At 36.7% G+C, this 17,181-nt stretch overlaps 1 protein-coding gene across 3 annotated transcripts in view; it reads right to left on the bottom strand.

Annotated features, from left to right (window-relative positions):
- The window catches only part of SYT16 (synaptotagmin 16), a 256,291-nt gene that overhangs the window by 93,984 nt on the left and 145,126 nt on the right, over positions 1-17,181 (bottom strand). For 2 of the 3 annotated variants that reach the window (XM_029952619.1, XM_029952618.1), the window contains exon 1: positions 2,035-2,557. The exons of the other annotated variant lie outside the window; for it this stretch is intronic. In XM_029952619.1, the coding sequence (XP_029808479.1) occupies positions 2,035-2,557 (523 nt within the window). Of the gene's footprint in view, positions 1-2,034; positions 2,558-17,181 lie in introns of those variants that run through there. 3 annotated transcript variants of the gene reach the window in all.

The raw sequence follows: 17,181 nt of genomic DNA on the forward strand, positions 1-17,181 counted from the left end.
TATCCCTCAACTGATGAATGTGTGCATTCATGCAGTGGAATACTACTCAGCAATTTAAAAAAAAAAAAAAAGCAAGCTACTGAAACACACAGCAACATGGATGAATCTCAAATGCATTACTATAAGTGCATAATAAAAAAAGCCAAATTCAAAAGGCTACCATCTGCATATTTCCGTGTATATAGCATTCTGGAAAAGACAAAATGATAGAGAGAAAATATACCAGCAATTGCCCGGAGTGGTGGTACAGAAATGAATACAAAGGGACATGGGGGAATTTTTTGAGGTGACAAAATGGTTTATACCTCAGTTGTGGCAGTGGGTACAAAACTGTGTGTTAAAACTCACAGAGCTGTGTACTAATGAGGATGAATTTTACCATATGCAAATTATACCTTGAAAAGGGGGAAGGAAAAAAAGAGAATATGTATAAACTCTAGAACCAGACTCTCTGAGCTATGCCTCTTTCTAAATATGGATCTTGGGTATATTCTCAAATTCTCTAAGCATAATCTTCTTAACTGTGAAGTGAGAAAAATCATAGTATCTTAGAGTTTTTAGCTTACCATGTTGCTATTTCATCACTATTATTTGGTATCCTGTTATATACCTAACACTATGTTTGATGTTAAGGATACAAAAATTAATCTCTTGTGTGGCCCCTGCCTTCCGGGAGGCTATGAACTAGAGAATAAACATCCCCTAAATAAACAAATGAACACAATTGTTTTACTGTCATTGATTATTACAACAATTACACAAATTTTAAAAATCCAATTTCAAGCAACTATTAAGCCAAATTCATGTTAATTATTTTAAATACAGTTCAACTTCAGCAAGAGTTTTCTAAATTAGGAATAGAAATTTCAAGTCAAACCTAAGAAATTCTATTGGTTGTCTAGATACTTCTAAAATTATCTCTACAGATAATATTTAAAGGCTTGAAATTGAATTTATTTATGTTTATCATATTCAGAAAGAATATCAGCCTTTCTTTTTACCAATTTATTCTAGCATTTCAACATTAATTTAAGTAAGAGTATCAAGAAAATACTATAAAAAGGGTATGAAATTATGTTTCCTCATTTTCTAAGATTTCATGTATCTGGATAAAATGTTTCCTTAAAAAGATAAAACTAAGTGGAATCACTGAAAATGGATGAAGAGGCTGTGAAGTATTCCAGAAAAGTCTGCTTCCTCTAAAAAGACAAGAATTAATGACGTCACTTTTATGTCACATAAAAAATCCAATAATCTTGGTGAGTTATGAATGTATGACAACCACACATCACATATACACACCCAACACCTTTCTTGGCCTATCAGATACCTCTGTCCCTGAACCAAGTCGAATGTCCTTACTTCAGGCTTAGAGCATTAGAAACCTGAGAAATTCATGCCAGGACATACTATAGCTACTGTTACAGAGCTAATTGCATTTTCACTATAATTTAACATATCTGACAGGATAAAGCTCTAAAGACAGTTTGTTTTAAATGTGTCCTTTCCACTCAAGGCTTAAAGAAAATCAAGCTATTCTTATTTCAGAGATTTCCTATCTACTGTCATCTCACATCACGTCTCAGTGAAACACTGTGAAAAGTGTTCTTGGAGTGTTATCAACTAAAAATTTTGCAACAAGTATGGCTTTTTGCACAGGATTTCACACCGAATAATATAGTAACATCTAGAGATTCCTAATCTAGTGAAAAAAAGAGAACATTTTAAAAGATCATTTAAAAAGCATGACAAATGCACATGGGCTTCTCAAACAGAGCCAACAAACTTGTTTTCACCATTTTACTTGCTCTGAACTATTGTTCTGGAATATGGAGCCCACAAACATGGATCTCCCAAAGTTTTATATATTGAAAAGATTCCTATGGAGTAGATCACTCAATAAGAAGCCAGTATGTGGAAAGATATAAAGAGAGAGAAAAATAAAATTCATATGATAACTAAAACAAGTCAAAATAAAATTAGGAGAAGTAGCCTTTGGAAGAACCCAGAGAAAATGATCACTGGCTACCTTACCTTGCATTTTTCCATTACCATTTCCTAAAATACCAGATTGCTGGCTGTCAAAGCTGTGCTGAAGGCCACTCCTTTGCTTTCCAAGGTGATGTTCTTCCTCAGCAATAGAAGAAAGCACATGTGGTGGCTTTTGGTCATCAAGGGTCTGATTGGGCCACTGGGACATTATGGAACATGAGTCCTTTTCGTGTTGGCTAAGTCTGGGGCTTGAACTTTGGGCAGAGTCCTGCAAATCACTATTACAATAGGAGAAATGATCCACTTCAAGAAACAAGGGATTTGCATCCTCTTGACGGCAATCATTGCCTTGTTCTTCATCTTCAAAGTAAGCTTCCTGAATCTGAATATCATCTAAGTCCTGGTCTAGCTTTTCACTCAATTTAGAGTCTTGTTTGTTTAAGTTAACCAGCGAAGCAGATAACATATCTCCTGCTTGCTGGAGAGCTTCACAAACCCGAGATATCCAGGAAGAGAGAGGCTGGAAGAAGTTCTGAGCATTCTGAGACGCCATGACCAACACCATGGCCAGCTATCTGGTGTCTACAAGTCCACTTGTTCAGTTCCTTCAGTACTCTGGACTTAATGTGAACTACAGAATATGATGACAAATTACATTGGAGGTCTCTTAATGGCTGTGAATAGTTCACTCTCAAAACTTCTCAGCTGAAACAGAGGAAAGAAATACTTACACCTATTAAAGTAACAACCTCAGACCCATTACCAGATTCCTATAATGACTGTCAAACAACATTTGGGGACAAAAAGAGATCATCATTGAAGTCTGAAAGTAGCTAAATAAAAATGACTGTGAACATCTAAATTTAGATTATTTCAATGCCTCTTCACCAACTCAGGCATGTGCAAAACTTCCACCAGCAGTAATGGGGTCTACTCATGTAGCCTGAGGGAAGTCTATCCCCATAGACCATACCTAACAATGTGAAAAGGATAAATGAATCTTCGTTAAGAGGCAGTTGGACATGACATTTCAAAACACAAGAAAGGTTGGATGCTTCATCTGCGAACCTGCAGATCCCAGTGAACAGGCTAATAAGCATCTCTGCTTCATGACACAAAGATTTATCCTTTCAAAGGAAATGTGTGCCTGGAATTAAAAAGCTTTTAACAGAACTTAGTGTAAGATTTTATATTTTTGTACAATTCCTAGAAATCATATCTACTCTTGGGGAGCAAAGAACCACTGCAAAACAGAGTGGCAAGTGGAATGTGCAGCTTACTGGAGACATGGCCTTTGTGTCTGCTTGCCTCTGTCCATGTTCCAATCTTCCCAAGACATTCCTCCATGGCCTGCAAGACTCCTAAGATACCTTCCTTTCCCCAAGATTCAAAACCTGAAGGAGGCAGCTATAGGACTTCAACATAGCAACAGGGCACAATGAAGATTCTAGAGCTAAACATCTATACTTTTATACACATACATGCATACAAACATATACGGAAAAATGTATTTGCATATGTATGTGTATTTTGTGTGTATATACACATATATATGTATATGATATATATGTGTATGTATGACATATATTTCTACATGCACATGAATATTTATATATATCTTATTGTCCTAACAATGCTCATCAACAGCTCGGGATGAATGTTATAAATGACAACAGAGCCTAAATTCACTGCTTGCACTTAATCATCCCGTCCCTTCTATAACAATAACTTCCTTCTGACTCAGTCTACCAGAACTCCTGTATGTTTCAGCCTTCTTGACCTCAGGCATCTGCAATTGACAGGATTGCCTACCTTCTCCTGAAAAATTCCTTCTAGCTTTGTTTTATTTATTTTTTTACCTTTTGTAATAGTCATTCATACAGGCAGTGATTCATCAATACACAAATATTGATTAAGTGCCTATTAGATGCTGGGCACAATGCCAGGTATAAGGTAACCCTGAGGTCTTTGCCCCCATGGAGTCCACATTCCAATAAAGAGAAAGCTGAGCTCTCTGCACTTTCTCTTTATGCTGAATAATTCATGTACCTTTCAGGCTCTTCCTAGTCTTCCCACCAACTACATACATGTAACCACTCATGGGGCTGTGGTGACTCCCCCTCCCCCTTCATGTGCATCAGCTAGGAGAGCCGACCCATCCAATAAGACTCAACATTTTTTTTTAACTACAAAATATATGTCTCCAGCCTTTCGCTCAATCCCTCTATACAGGCTTGTATCTTTGATTATCTAACATAGTGGTTCACCAACTTTGTGTGAGAATAGCGTGGTGAGCTTAAAAAAAAAAAAAACAGAAAAGAAAATGAGGCTTAGAATGGTTGAAGGAATACACCCGCCATCTTTTTATTTTTGTCAAGTTCTTCAGGTGATTCTGACACACACCTAAGTTTGAGAGATGCTGATCTGAGAAAATAGCTACACTTGGGGGTCTCACCAAAATCTCAAATTCAGCCATCAAAACGTACCACATCACTTTTGCTATTACAAAGGTTCAACATTCTAGCCTTGCAACTGTGACTTTCTTTCTTCACCACTGCCCGCTTCCATTCCTTCCAAGTTCTGCTAGCTTTAGGTCTATGAACACTCTTTTATTACATTTTGTACAGTGATCACCTTTCCTACATTCTAATTTTCCGAGACATTACATACAGAGTTGGTTTCAGTCTCAAGTCTTCCTCAGCCTCAATCCATATTAAGCTTTGCTCGCCATAACCTGCCCTTCTACCAGGTCTATTGCCAACCTTCTCCCCCAGAATAGATATTCCTAGAGGGCGGGGACTATAGGTTTTTTCCCCTAGCTTATCCACAGTGTCTAGAAGTGTGAGAAGCCTGTAGTCAATTCTCAAGAAATGAATTAAGGAGTGCTATTTAATATGGTGCCTAGAATAGTGTCTAGCATAAAGTATGTACTCAAATTCACTGAACTGATAAATAGACCTCAAAATTTTAAAAAACATCTTAACGTCACCACATCAATCCCCTGCTTGGTATTATTAAAGGGTTCTTTGAGCATTTCTTCCACTCCATTTCACCACCCACATATTTTTTGTTTGTTTTTCCTCTACAAATATTGTGCCTCAGTTGTGCTTCAGAGGATCACAGACCTAGAAAGTTCCCTGAGAAATCACAAGGTTTAGCTTCTAACACTGTCTTTTGGTACTTGAAACTTTTTAAGACAGAAATTGCGTATCTTCCTTAATAATCCTTTCTATTGTTTAATTATACGGAGAAAATTTTGTTCTTATATTCAAATCAATTTTTTATACTTTGTTACCCAAAATCTTTTAATTTAAGCCAGGATTCTTCTGTGCAATCTTTGAACTAGTAACAACCCATATTGTTTTGTTTTGTTTTTTGTTTTTGACAAAATAAAATGGGTTTCTTTTTGAAATTTTAGGGGGAAAAGATAAGCAAAAATAAAAGAAGTAATAAGGCATAGTCCCCATCACCTAGAGATAACTAGCCTTTTTTCCTATGTCCATAGGATTATTTTTTTATATAAATAATTTATGGTTAAGTTAGCTAACATACAGAAAATACAATATGCTCTTGGCTTCAGGAGTAGATTCCCATGATTCACCACTTACATTCAACACCCAATGCTCATCACCCATTTTCCCCTCTCCCCTGCTCCCCCCACTCCCATCAACCCTCAGTTTGCTCTCTGTGTTTAAGAGTCTCTTGTGGTTTGGCTACCTCTCAGTTTGTAAGTATTTTTTTCCCCTTCCCTTCCCCCATGGTCTTCTGTTAAGTTTCTCAAATTCCACATATGAGTGAGAACCTATGATATCTGTCTGTCTCTGGCTGACTTATTTCACTGCGTAATACCTTCCAGTTCCATCCACATTGTTGCAAATGTAACAAACCATGTTCTTGGTCTCATATATCTTTCTTCTGTAATCTATGTCTATTAAAGCCTCTTGTCAATTTTTCTAAAAAAATAAAGCTTGCATCACTCCCCTAGTTTAAAAAGAAAATCAAAAAAGAACCTCTGCTATGGTTTTCCTATTACTTACAGTGCAGAATTTGAACATTGGCAGCCCGTCTGTCAAAATCACCATTCATTTATGTTTACTGATACAGAGTTCTTAAAAAATTTTGATGCCACCAAGTCACTACAGTCCTCATTTCTCCCCGTTCTGTGTACCCACTTGCTTCATTCATTTTTATGTAGCCTGCCTGACCCCCTGGAAGCATCTGAATCTTCAAGCCCTACCCTATAGGATAAAGTTCACATTCTTTACTATGTCATAGAAGAGAAAAGGTGCTCAAAAAAATAACAATCATAAGTGTCTGGATGACTCAGTCAGTTAAGCATCCCACTCTTGATTTCAGCTCAGGTCACGATCTCAAGGTTCATGAGTTTGAGCCCTGGGTAGGGCTCCACACTGGTATGAATCTACTTAAGATTTTCTCTCTCTCTCTCTCTCTCTCTCTCTCTCTCAGGGCGCCTGGATGGCTGAGTTGGTTGAGTGTCTGGTTTCAGCTCAGGTCATGATCTCGTGGTTAGTGGGTTCCAGCCCGATCTGTGCTGACAGCTAGCTCAGAGCCTGGAGCCTATCTTCAGATTCTGTGTCTCCCTCTCTCTCTGACCCTCCCTTGCTCACACTGTCTCGGTCTCTCTCTCTCTCTCAAAAATAAATTTAAAAAATTTTTAAAAGATTCTCTGTCTCTCTCTCTCTCTCTCTCTCTCTCTCTCTCTCTCTCTCACAACTTCCCTCCCTCCCTCCCCTTCCCTCTTCTTGGTTCACATGCATACTCTCTCTTTTTCACAGATATATTTAAAAAAAAAAAAAGGAACGATAGCACTAACTAACCTTAGTGCTGGAGGGGTCCTAGAGACCTCCTGTAAGTTGCCAACTCTTTAACTGATGAATCACTGGATGTGAGGACTTCTGGGAGGTGCGCTAGGACAGTGGAGGGGAGGGAGTTGCAGATCAGTGGCTATTTATCAACCACTTTGGAAGTATTTCAACTTGTTCACAACTCACAAAGCCACCCCTCTTGTCCTGACAGAATGTCTAGCTCTGTATGAGCTGTTCCCAATAACACTGCCCCACAGCAATAACTTGGCTATTCTTCACCGACCCCCATTGTAAAGTCCTATGTTTCAGTCACACTAACACACTAAGTATTTTTCATAGTAACTGTGCTCTTCCCTGACTTCTGTTTGCTCTTCCCAAATGCCTTTTCTTCCTAGCCTGCCTCATTCTTTACAATGAAACTCGTATTGCATAGGTCAACTCTTCTACAGTCAACGGTGTGGCCTCAGTGTGCTTTAAATGTGTCTTTATGATATAAGTTTTCACTAGATATAGCAACTATTTGTCAATCTTCTTCTTCCAAAGGACATTTTTTAGACTTAATAATCTATGACCCACACAGGGTAATGACTCTATCTAATGTTTGCTGCACTAACGAATGAATGAATGAACTAATGAAAAATTTTAAAGCTAAGTAGCCCTGATATCTTCATTTTTCTTCATCTATAAAGTGGAGTTAACTCACTAGATGACCCTTAGTAGTTCCTTTCTGCTTTGAAACCCCAGAATTTACTAGTGTGGGCCAAAAAGCATTATAATACTGAGACTGGATATGTTCATCATTAAGGTGCCTTTTCAGAGATTGGTTCTGACTTTTGCTCGATGATCTTGGAGTGACTGGAAATAGGCCAAATATCTGTCTATATATGAAACAGTATCCAATTGTTATATTCTGAAATACTAAAAAAGGAAAGGCATCTAAAGCTGGAACCTGAAAAATTACCTAGCTGGCAACACTGGAGACCTTTCATTTTATACTAACGCAGTCTAAAGCCAAAAGAACTAAGTGCTAGCAGAGTAACCAGGGACATATCTTTGTTGCTTAAATTTTTCAACTTGCTTGGTAGAGCACACCAAAGGTAATAGCAGATGTATATCTTGTATCCTAGTCCTTTGGGAACTTTCTTACAGCTGAAAAGAAAAAGTGGACTGTGGTGGTGTAATACTTTTGTAAAAAACAAAAGAAAAGAAAATAGTAAGGAAAAGACAGTCCAGGTCCTTGGATTAGAAGAAAAAATACAGATAAGGTCTGTGGTAGCTGAGAAGGCTCACCATTCATTCACATGAGTTCATGATACTTCATTATTATATTTTTTAAAATGTGTATGTGTGTGTGTGTGTGTGTGTGTTTAACATAAAAGTTCCTACCATAAACATAATCAAGGAAAGTTTACAGCCTCTCAAAATACTCAGAATAAACTAACACTCTAATAAAGAATTAGTTAACAACCAACTCACAGGAATAAAAGGTGCAGCATAGGGAAGATGATACTGCAATAGCATTTTATGGTGACAGATGGTAGCTACACTTGTGGTGAACATAGCATAATGTACAGAGAAATTGAATCATTATGTTACACACCTGAAACTAATGCAACACTGTGTGTCAACTCTACTCAAAAGTTTTTTAAAGAAGTGTAACAACCAATAAATAAAGGTGAAAGGAAAGCCATTGATATACTCCTAGGGCTACATAACATTTCTTTAAATAGCATTTTAATTAGAATTTTATTTTAATTTCAGGGGTGCCTGGGTGGCTCAGTCAGTTGAGTATCCAGCTTTGGCTCAGGTCATGATAGGTTCAAGCCCCGCATCAGGCTCTGTGCTGACAGCTCAGAGCCTGGAGCCTGTCTTCAAATTCTGTGTCTTCCTCTCTCTCTCTGACCCTCCCCTGCTCATGCTGTCTCTCTCTCTCTCAAAAATAAATAAGACATTAAAAATTTTAAGAAAAAGAATATTAATTTTAGTCATAAGTGTTCAGTTAAGGTCATTTTAAACATAGGAAGTGACTACACAGTAAACATTAAAGAGTTGATTTTGTAGGTGGGGAAACTATCAAATTCCTGAGCCATACGCTTTGTCACATATTTTGACCATCCTCACCAAGAGAAGTGGTTCCACACCCAGAATAATGCTCATGGTCCTTTGTAGGCTGTTAGTTAAATCTTTCTGACCCCATTTTCTACCTAATAACAGATGCTCGGAGGGAGGGAAGAAAGCTATCACCTAAGAAGAAATATTGGCTTCTGGGAGCTATGCCTTAAAAATGGATGTTGTTTTGATGAAAGTTAAAGTGGAAGTCTGTATGCCTGTGTGATTTTTAAAGGATTATGAGCTCCTGGAGAGAGTCAAACACATTCTGAGAGAAAAGAAAATGTTTCCGATAATACGGTCCCCAGGTAACCTAGCGTCAAATCAAAATCTTATACTAGTTCATCTACTGAAGTGTGTTACTATTTAGCCATTTTTAATGGAGAAGTCACCTTGGAAAATCTTCTTATTTTCTACCAAGATCAGTAGGATGGTCATAAATAAAAGTCAAAAATACTGGGTTTAGGGATGAGTGAAATAGATCAAGAGGATTAAGAGGTACAAGCTTCCGATTATAAAATGAATAAGTCACAAGGATGAAAAGTACAACTTAGGGAATATAATCAGTAATGCTGTAATAATGTTGTATGGTGACAGATGGTATCTACACCTACCAAGGTAAGCACTAGTTAATGTAAGAATTGTCAAATCACTATTTTGTATTAATATGCACTGAAATTAATATAATACTCTATGCCAACTATACTTCAATAATCAAAAATATTTTTAAAAAACTGGGTTTATTTGAAGTGGTTTCTCATGGCCATCAGTTAACTTCTTTGTGCCATCTATTAAATTTGGGTTATTTATTACTGACTGCTTAAAGTGGTCATGAGTCTAGTTAAGTCTATAGTTTTTCTGACAATTATCATACCTTTAGAGAAATGAATGTATTACATAGTATGATCAAGAAAACCTACAAACATGAATAATACATAGGGTCAAAATAAGAACTATATAATGGGCTATAATCCATCTTTAAGTTATTCAAAAGGGACTACAGGTGTTTTCTGTTAAGAGAAAGTTTGTTATGTGGGTAGGAATATGTGTCACTGAGATGAAATATCTTTTGGAGCATTTGTCCAAAATGTGTTCTAAATGCTAGAACCTTAAATATAAAAATGGACTCCCGAGGACTATTTATGTCAACAATATGGATATAATATAGCCGTATTTTCATTACTGGGACCTGTGGAAACAACAGACCCTTTACCACTGGGCTTTGGTGGGGGACAGTTTGTCCAAAGCTAATGTGAAATTGCCCTATAATCAAAATAGACTTTCATCAGTAGGTATTGAGAAAATGAAACAGCATGAATAAAAGCATAGCAATGGCTTTGAAATCACAGAAAACAAGACTCAGCGTTGGGTAATATCTCAGTTACACCCACAGCATAGGGCAAAACCTGCTACCTGGGCGCAGCTAAATATCTTCATCTGCAATATGGGAGCACGACCCCCGTCTTGCAGTTCACTGTGGAAATGAAATTACATAACGTTTCTAAAGCACCGAGAACAGAGTCCAATACACAAAAGGTACTTCATATCAGTTATTCATTACTAACCCCAAATCTGTGACATTTTAGTATATGTGTAGCCAAAGCGAGCACTAAATCTGTGACATTTTAAAAGGTAAAAACATATTAAACTCTTATGATCCTTTCCCTAATGTGCTAAGACCCAAGAAACACAATATTACCATTATAGGTAACATTTGCCAAGAACTTTACATCATGCAATGCTTTCTGACAACTTATATCAATAAAAACTCTTGGTGAAAGATACTAGCTTTCCCATTTTATAGTTGAAAAAACTGAGGCTCAAAAAGGGTAAGTGATTTGCCCCAAGGTTCAAGTTTATGATAAAGAATGGAATTAGTATTCCAATTCTCCTTTGAATTCCAAATTCCTGCTTTAACCACTACTCCGTATCTTCATAAAATGTCAATAAGACCATGAAAACCTTCAAAATAAAATATGTAAAGGTACTTTCCTCATAAGGGGCCAATGTGAGGTTCAAACTCAGGTTTGTTTGACTCCAAAATCTATTCTCATTTTGTTTCCACTCCACCTTTGCTACCTATCTCACTAATGAAACCCTTAAAAATAAAAACTATTGAAATTACTTTTCCAAGGTAATTGTAATAAAGTTTTGTAAATCTCTAAACTACTGTTTAAGTTGAGAAAAACTTGTTTATTTTTTTTACTTTTTTAATGTTTTTATTTATTTTGGGGAGAGAAAGAGAGAGAGAATGAACACATTCATGGGAGGAGGAGAGAGAGAAGGAGACATAGAATCTGAAGCAGGCTCCAGGCTCTGAGCAGAGCCCACTACAGGGCTCGAACTCACCGCTAGATCATGACCTAAGCTGAAGTTCAGCACTTAACCAGCATTTTGTCATTTTGAGGTAAATACTTGGTAATGCAATTCCTGGATTATAGATAGGGTAGTTCTATTTTTAATTTTTTTGATGGACCTCCATACTGTTTTCTACAGTGGCTGCACCAGTTTGCCTTCCCACCAATGGTACAAAGGGGTTCCTTTTTCTCCACTTTCTTACCAACACTTGTTGTTTCTTGTGTTTTTTATTTTAGCCATTTTGACAGGTATGAGGTGACATCTTATTGTAATTTTGATTTGCATTTCCCTGATGATGAGTGATGTTGATAATCTTTCCATGTGTATGTTGGCCATCTGCATGTCTTTAGAGAAATGTCTGTTCATATCTTTGCCCATTTTGTTTAATGCTCACACATGAGCAGTGGAAAAGCAAGAGAGAGAGGGAGAAAGAGAATCCCAACCAGTCTCCATACTGTCAGCACACAAGAGGCTGACATGGCTTGATCTCATGAATTGAGATTGACCTGAGCCTAAATCAAGAGTTGGACACTTGACCGACTGAGCCACCTAGGTGCCTCATTCTACCCGTTTCTTAATTGGATTGTTTGTTTTTGGGGTATGGAATTCTATCAGGTCTTTATATATTTATATATTTTAGATACTAACCCTCTACCATATACAGAATTTGCAAATATCTTCTCACATTCTATAGGTTTCCTTTTAGTTTTATTAACTGTTTACTTTGCTGTGCAGAAACTTCTTGTTTTGATGTGGTCCCAACAGTTTATTTTTGCTTTTGTTTCCCTTGCTGCAGGAGACATACCTAGGAAAATATTGCTATGGCCAATGGCAGAGATATTACTGCCTGTGTTCTCTTGAAGAATTTTCATGGTTTTACGTCTCACATTTAGGTCATTAATCCATTTTGAGTTTATTTTTGTGTGTGGTGAAAGAATGTGGTCCACTTTCTTTTGCATGTAGATGTCCAGTTTCCCAGCATCATTTGTTGAAAAGACTGACTTTTTCCCACTGTAGATTCATTCCTACTTTGTTGAAGATTAATTGGCCATATGATTGTTGGTTTATTTCTAGGTTTTCTGTTCTATTCGCTTCATCAGTGTGTCTATTTTTTTAATGTTTATTTATTTTTGAGAGATAGAGAGTCAGAGCATGAGCAGGAGAGGGGTAGAGAGAGAGGGAGACATAGAATATGAAGTAGGCTCCAGGCTCCGAGCTGTCAGCACAGAGCCTGACGTGGGGCTCCAACTCACGAACTGCAAGATCATGACCTGAGCGGAGGCTGGCCGCTTAACTGACTGAGCCACCCAGGTGCTCCCAATGTGTCTATTTTTATGCCAATGCCATACTGTATTAATTACGGCCATTTTGTAATATGACTTGAAATCTGGAATTGTAATACCTCCGGTTTTGTTTTTCTTTTTCAAGACTGTTTTGGCTGTTCAAATCTTTTGTAGTTCCATACAAATTTTAGGATTGTTTCTTCTAGTTCTGTGAAATGCTGTTAGTATTTTCATAGGGATTGCATAAAATTAATATATTGCTTCGGGTAGTAAATACATTTTAGCAATATTTCTTCTTCCAACCTATGAGCATGGAATATTCTTCTTTCCTTTTTTTTTTTTTTGTATTATCTTGAATTTTTTTCATACATATTTTATAGTTTTCAGAGTACAGGTCTTTAATCTCTTTGATTAAATTTATTCATAGATATTTTATTGTTTTTGGTGTGATTGTAAATGGGATTTTTTTTCTTAATTTCACTTTCTGCTGGTTCATTATTAGTGTACAGCAACAGATTTCTGTACAATGGTTTTGTATCCTGTGAATTCACTGAATTCATTTTTCAGTTCTAGTCTTTTCCATGGAATCATTACCTGTTTTCATCATCTAGTTAAGTGACTACCATATAATAGGAGTTGATAGATGTGAATATCTGAATATGCCTTTTGCAAAGTCTCAGAAGTGTCCTTAACCACAGCCCCCAACTGTCACTGCTATGAACAGCACAGGCTGGTGATGTTATCCCATCTCTGAAAGATACCATTCAACCAATAATTGCACCTTTTAATTTGGATCCCACTATGTTTGTGATGAATGAAAGATGAATCTTATATTTAAGAAAACTTTCATATATAGCCAGAAAGCCATTCCAGTATAAATGATTAATCTATTATACATGTTTCTGCTAGGTCTTAGGAGATGGCCTCATATTCTTATTTATACTGACCCCCTTCTGTCTATGAATTAACATATAGATACTCTTGAGTTGGAATTCATAACCTAAATCAATGCTAACAAGTGTTCAGTATTTTTCCTTATGTTTTCCCTTTTCATTTGTTTACATAACCTTCAAACTAAGCAGGTAGTAAAATTGTTCATTACAAAAATGACTATTGCTACACATTTTATCTCCTTCATTAGTGATTATCAAAATAAAGTCTCCTGGGGTCCTTGATAACTGGGTTCGTAGAATAGTAATGCTAATAACACGACAATGTCAATACTTCTGTGTCTGGCAAACATTCATAATCAGTTCCCCCTGGGAGCCCATCAAAAGCAGCACATGTAATGGGACCTTTGTGGTTGTAAGCACAAGTAGGTTAGGGGGGTGGTACACAAGGTCTCTCAGGTCTGCCTGGCCAACGTGGCCCCAATCAAGGAACATTTGAAAACATTCCTTTCACAGTTCCCTTCCCACTGGCAGGGAATTTCACGTAAGAACTGGGAAGCACTGTTTTCTCAGCATAATAGTGGCTCCAAATGTTCTTAACTAGTTCTACATACACGTGTGACCTATTTTATAGCATTATATATAGTTACACAGCTTGTATTTATTCAGTTAAACCAAAATGCCAGTTACATTTCTATTTCACGCCAACAATGCCTGTATTTTACTTTTTTCTTCTCTCTCTTTCAATCCTTCCAATTTCTCACGAAAAGACATGAAAGCTTGCTTGCTGAGGATTAGCAAATACTCCCGCAGATTTCTTTTAGCACAGTTCAGTCCAATGAGGATTTACTACCATCACCCATTATGAATGAGAGTTTACTTTCTAGTAATGAAATACTAACATTTCATTCCTTAAAGCATACTAGTATAAATATGAGTCCTTCAATAGAGCAGCTAATGAAAAAAAAAAACTCCAACTGAAATAAAAAATGACATTTCATATTGGTATTCCATTTCTAAACACAGTGCCACACAAAATATACATTCTGGTTAGTTTTAGGTTCTTTGGAAGAAATTTTAAATGGAACTCTTGCCCTAAAATGTTCTTAAAACTAATACCAATTTAGGTCTTTGACTATAAAGCCAACCAATGAGGAAAATAAAAAATAATTTAAACTCTGACATCTTTCCAATATATAATGATGAGCTACTGAGTATAGCTTTGTAAGCATTACTTGTTTAGGGACAGAAGAGTAACGGGGGAATTTGGGAATATTAAGAATAAATTTTGAAAAGCTTTTTTGTTAAAAAAAAAAAAAAGCTTTCTGCTAAGGAGTCCAGGTAAGACATTGAGAATTTCACCATACTTTCTGTAATGTGCCTTATAATGCCATGATTTATATTTTGTTTCAAAATAATTTTAAAAGAGACATTCAAATGCCTTAAAGGTAAGGTTTTCTCCATCACACTCTCTTGCAATAAGTGGCCCACAATTCTTTTGGAATGACAACTGTAAATTACCATTCTATAGTCATTGCTCACTGAAGAAAAACAAAAAAGAAAAGTTTTCAAGCATATAGTAATTTCATTCTATATCACTGACATTAATTGTTCCAAAGTTTTAAGAACTGTTTTTGAAGACCCAGAGGATAGAAACTAAGAAAATAAGATTCAAATGTGTCTAGAATTCCTAATTTCACATACTTCAAATAATAGCTGTCACTTTGTTGTTAAACCTCATTCAGCAAGCCCAGAATAACATAGACTTGCAATTATTATGAGAGCTTTTGCAAATAAAGCATTTGCTCCATTAAATAGGTTGCAGAGGAATGCAGATATTTTTATGAAAATGTGTAACCAGAGACATGCACTTTCTTTTACTTTAATTTGTCAGGCTAAGAAAAATGGTGATATTTTAAAACTGTTACTCCAATAACTAGTTTAAAACTGATTACTCAAATAGCTAGTTAAGCATATAAATGCAGAGACACCCACTTTACTGCAGAAAATGATCTGTGCTACTAACTATTCTATGCAAACAATCCTTTCTCCTTGCCACCCACCCCTCAACTGAATATTTCTTTTTATTTAAGGCATGTGTCTCCTTAAAGTATGATGAGCATTGCTGTCTTGCTGACAAGAGAAGCACAAACACCTAATATCCTCTGATAAGTGTAACTTTTGGCACCCTGGGTATCCTCCAGACACTGTGTATACCCGGAAGATATCACAACGAGAACTGTTGTTAGTTATGCCATTCGTTAGCATGTGTAAATGCGCAGGCTTTAAATTTATGAGCAATTTCCTAATCTATAAATGAAAATAACAGGTTCATCACCACCACATCAAAGTCTCTCAAAGTTATCCATAAAGTTGGTGAACAGTAAAAAATATATATATGTTTAAAGCTTCCTCATATAACCTTGAGGGTCTGTGCTGAAGGAGAGGAGAAAGAAGTTCAATCCACCACTTACCTCGGTATAAATGGTAGACTATATAGACTGCCATGGTTTACAGAGGTCTACCTAGAACTCAGTCATAAAATTCCATTCTATGACTATTTCAAATGCAAAAAGGCTCCAACGTTTCTGCCAAAATTAAGACTTGGGACTATATATGTTAGATATATATGTACACACACACACACACACACACACACACACCCCTCCATATGTTACAGTCATTGGTAAAGTGAAAAATCATGAAAGAAATTTTCTACAGCTTCTGAAATAGTGATATGTGTTTAGGGAGCTCTCAAACTTAGGTGTTAAACATTTCCACAGCACACTTACAGAGAGCTTCATATTTGTTTTTATTAATATCCTAGCATCACAGAGGAAGCTCAAATGCCACAAGAATCTGTTTCTAAGGTAACTCATTATATACCTTATATAAATAGCTCAAAAAGCAGAGCATCTCATATTCCAACTGTAAATGTGTCCAAATTTGTCAAAGGTCCTCTGGACCTTTAATCTAATGCCTCCCATCTCCAGCAATCAGCAAGCACGTAACATGGTCATTTGCTGGGTCAAATTCTTGAGCAGAGGATAATAACCCATAATCTAAGTTGCAAGAGAACAAATAGTAAAGGCTGAGAGATTTTTACTTATTCTTTTGTTTTGTTTTTTGTTTTTAATAGTTTATTGCCAAATTGGTTTCCATATAACACCCAGTGCTCTTCCCCACAAGTGCGCTCCTCCATAACTACCACCTCTTTCTCCCTCTTCCCTTCCCCTTCAATCTTTAGTTCATTTTCAGTATTCAATAGCCTCTTGAGTTTTGCGTCCCTCTCTCTCCCCAACTCTCTTTCCCTCTTCCCCTCCCCCTGGTCCTCCATTAGGTTTCTCCTGTTTTCCTATTAGACCTATGAGTGCAAACAAATAGTATCTGTCCTTCTCCGCCTGACTTATTTCACTTAGCATGACACCCTCGAGGTCCATCCACTTTCCTACAAATGGCCAGATTTCATTCTTTCTCATTGCCATGTAGTACTCCATTGTATAGATAAACCACATCTCCTTGATCCATTTGTCAGGTGATGGACATTTAGGCTCTTTCCATGTTTTGGCTATTGTTGACAGTGCTGCTATGAACATTGGGGTACATGTGCTCCTATGCATCAGCATTTCTGTATCCCTTGGGTAAATCCCTAGCAGTGCTACTGCTGGGTCATAAGGGAGTTCTATGGATAGTTTTTTGAGGAACCTCCACACTGTTTTCCAG

The sequence above is a fragment of the Suricata suricatta genome, chromosome 9 (genome assembly GCF_006229205.1).
Source record: "Suricata suricatta isolate VVHF042 chromosome 9, meerkat_22Aug2017_6uvM2_HiC, whole genome shotgun sequence".
NCBI lineage: Eukaryota > Metazoa > Chordata > Mammalia > Carnivora > Herpestidae > Suricata > Suricata suricatta.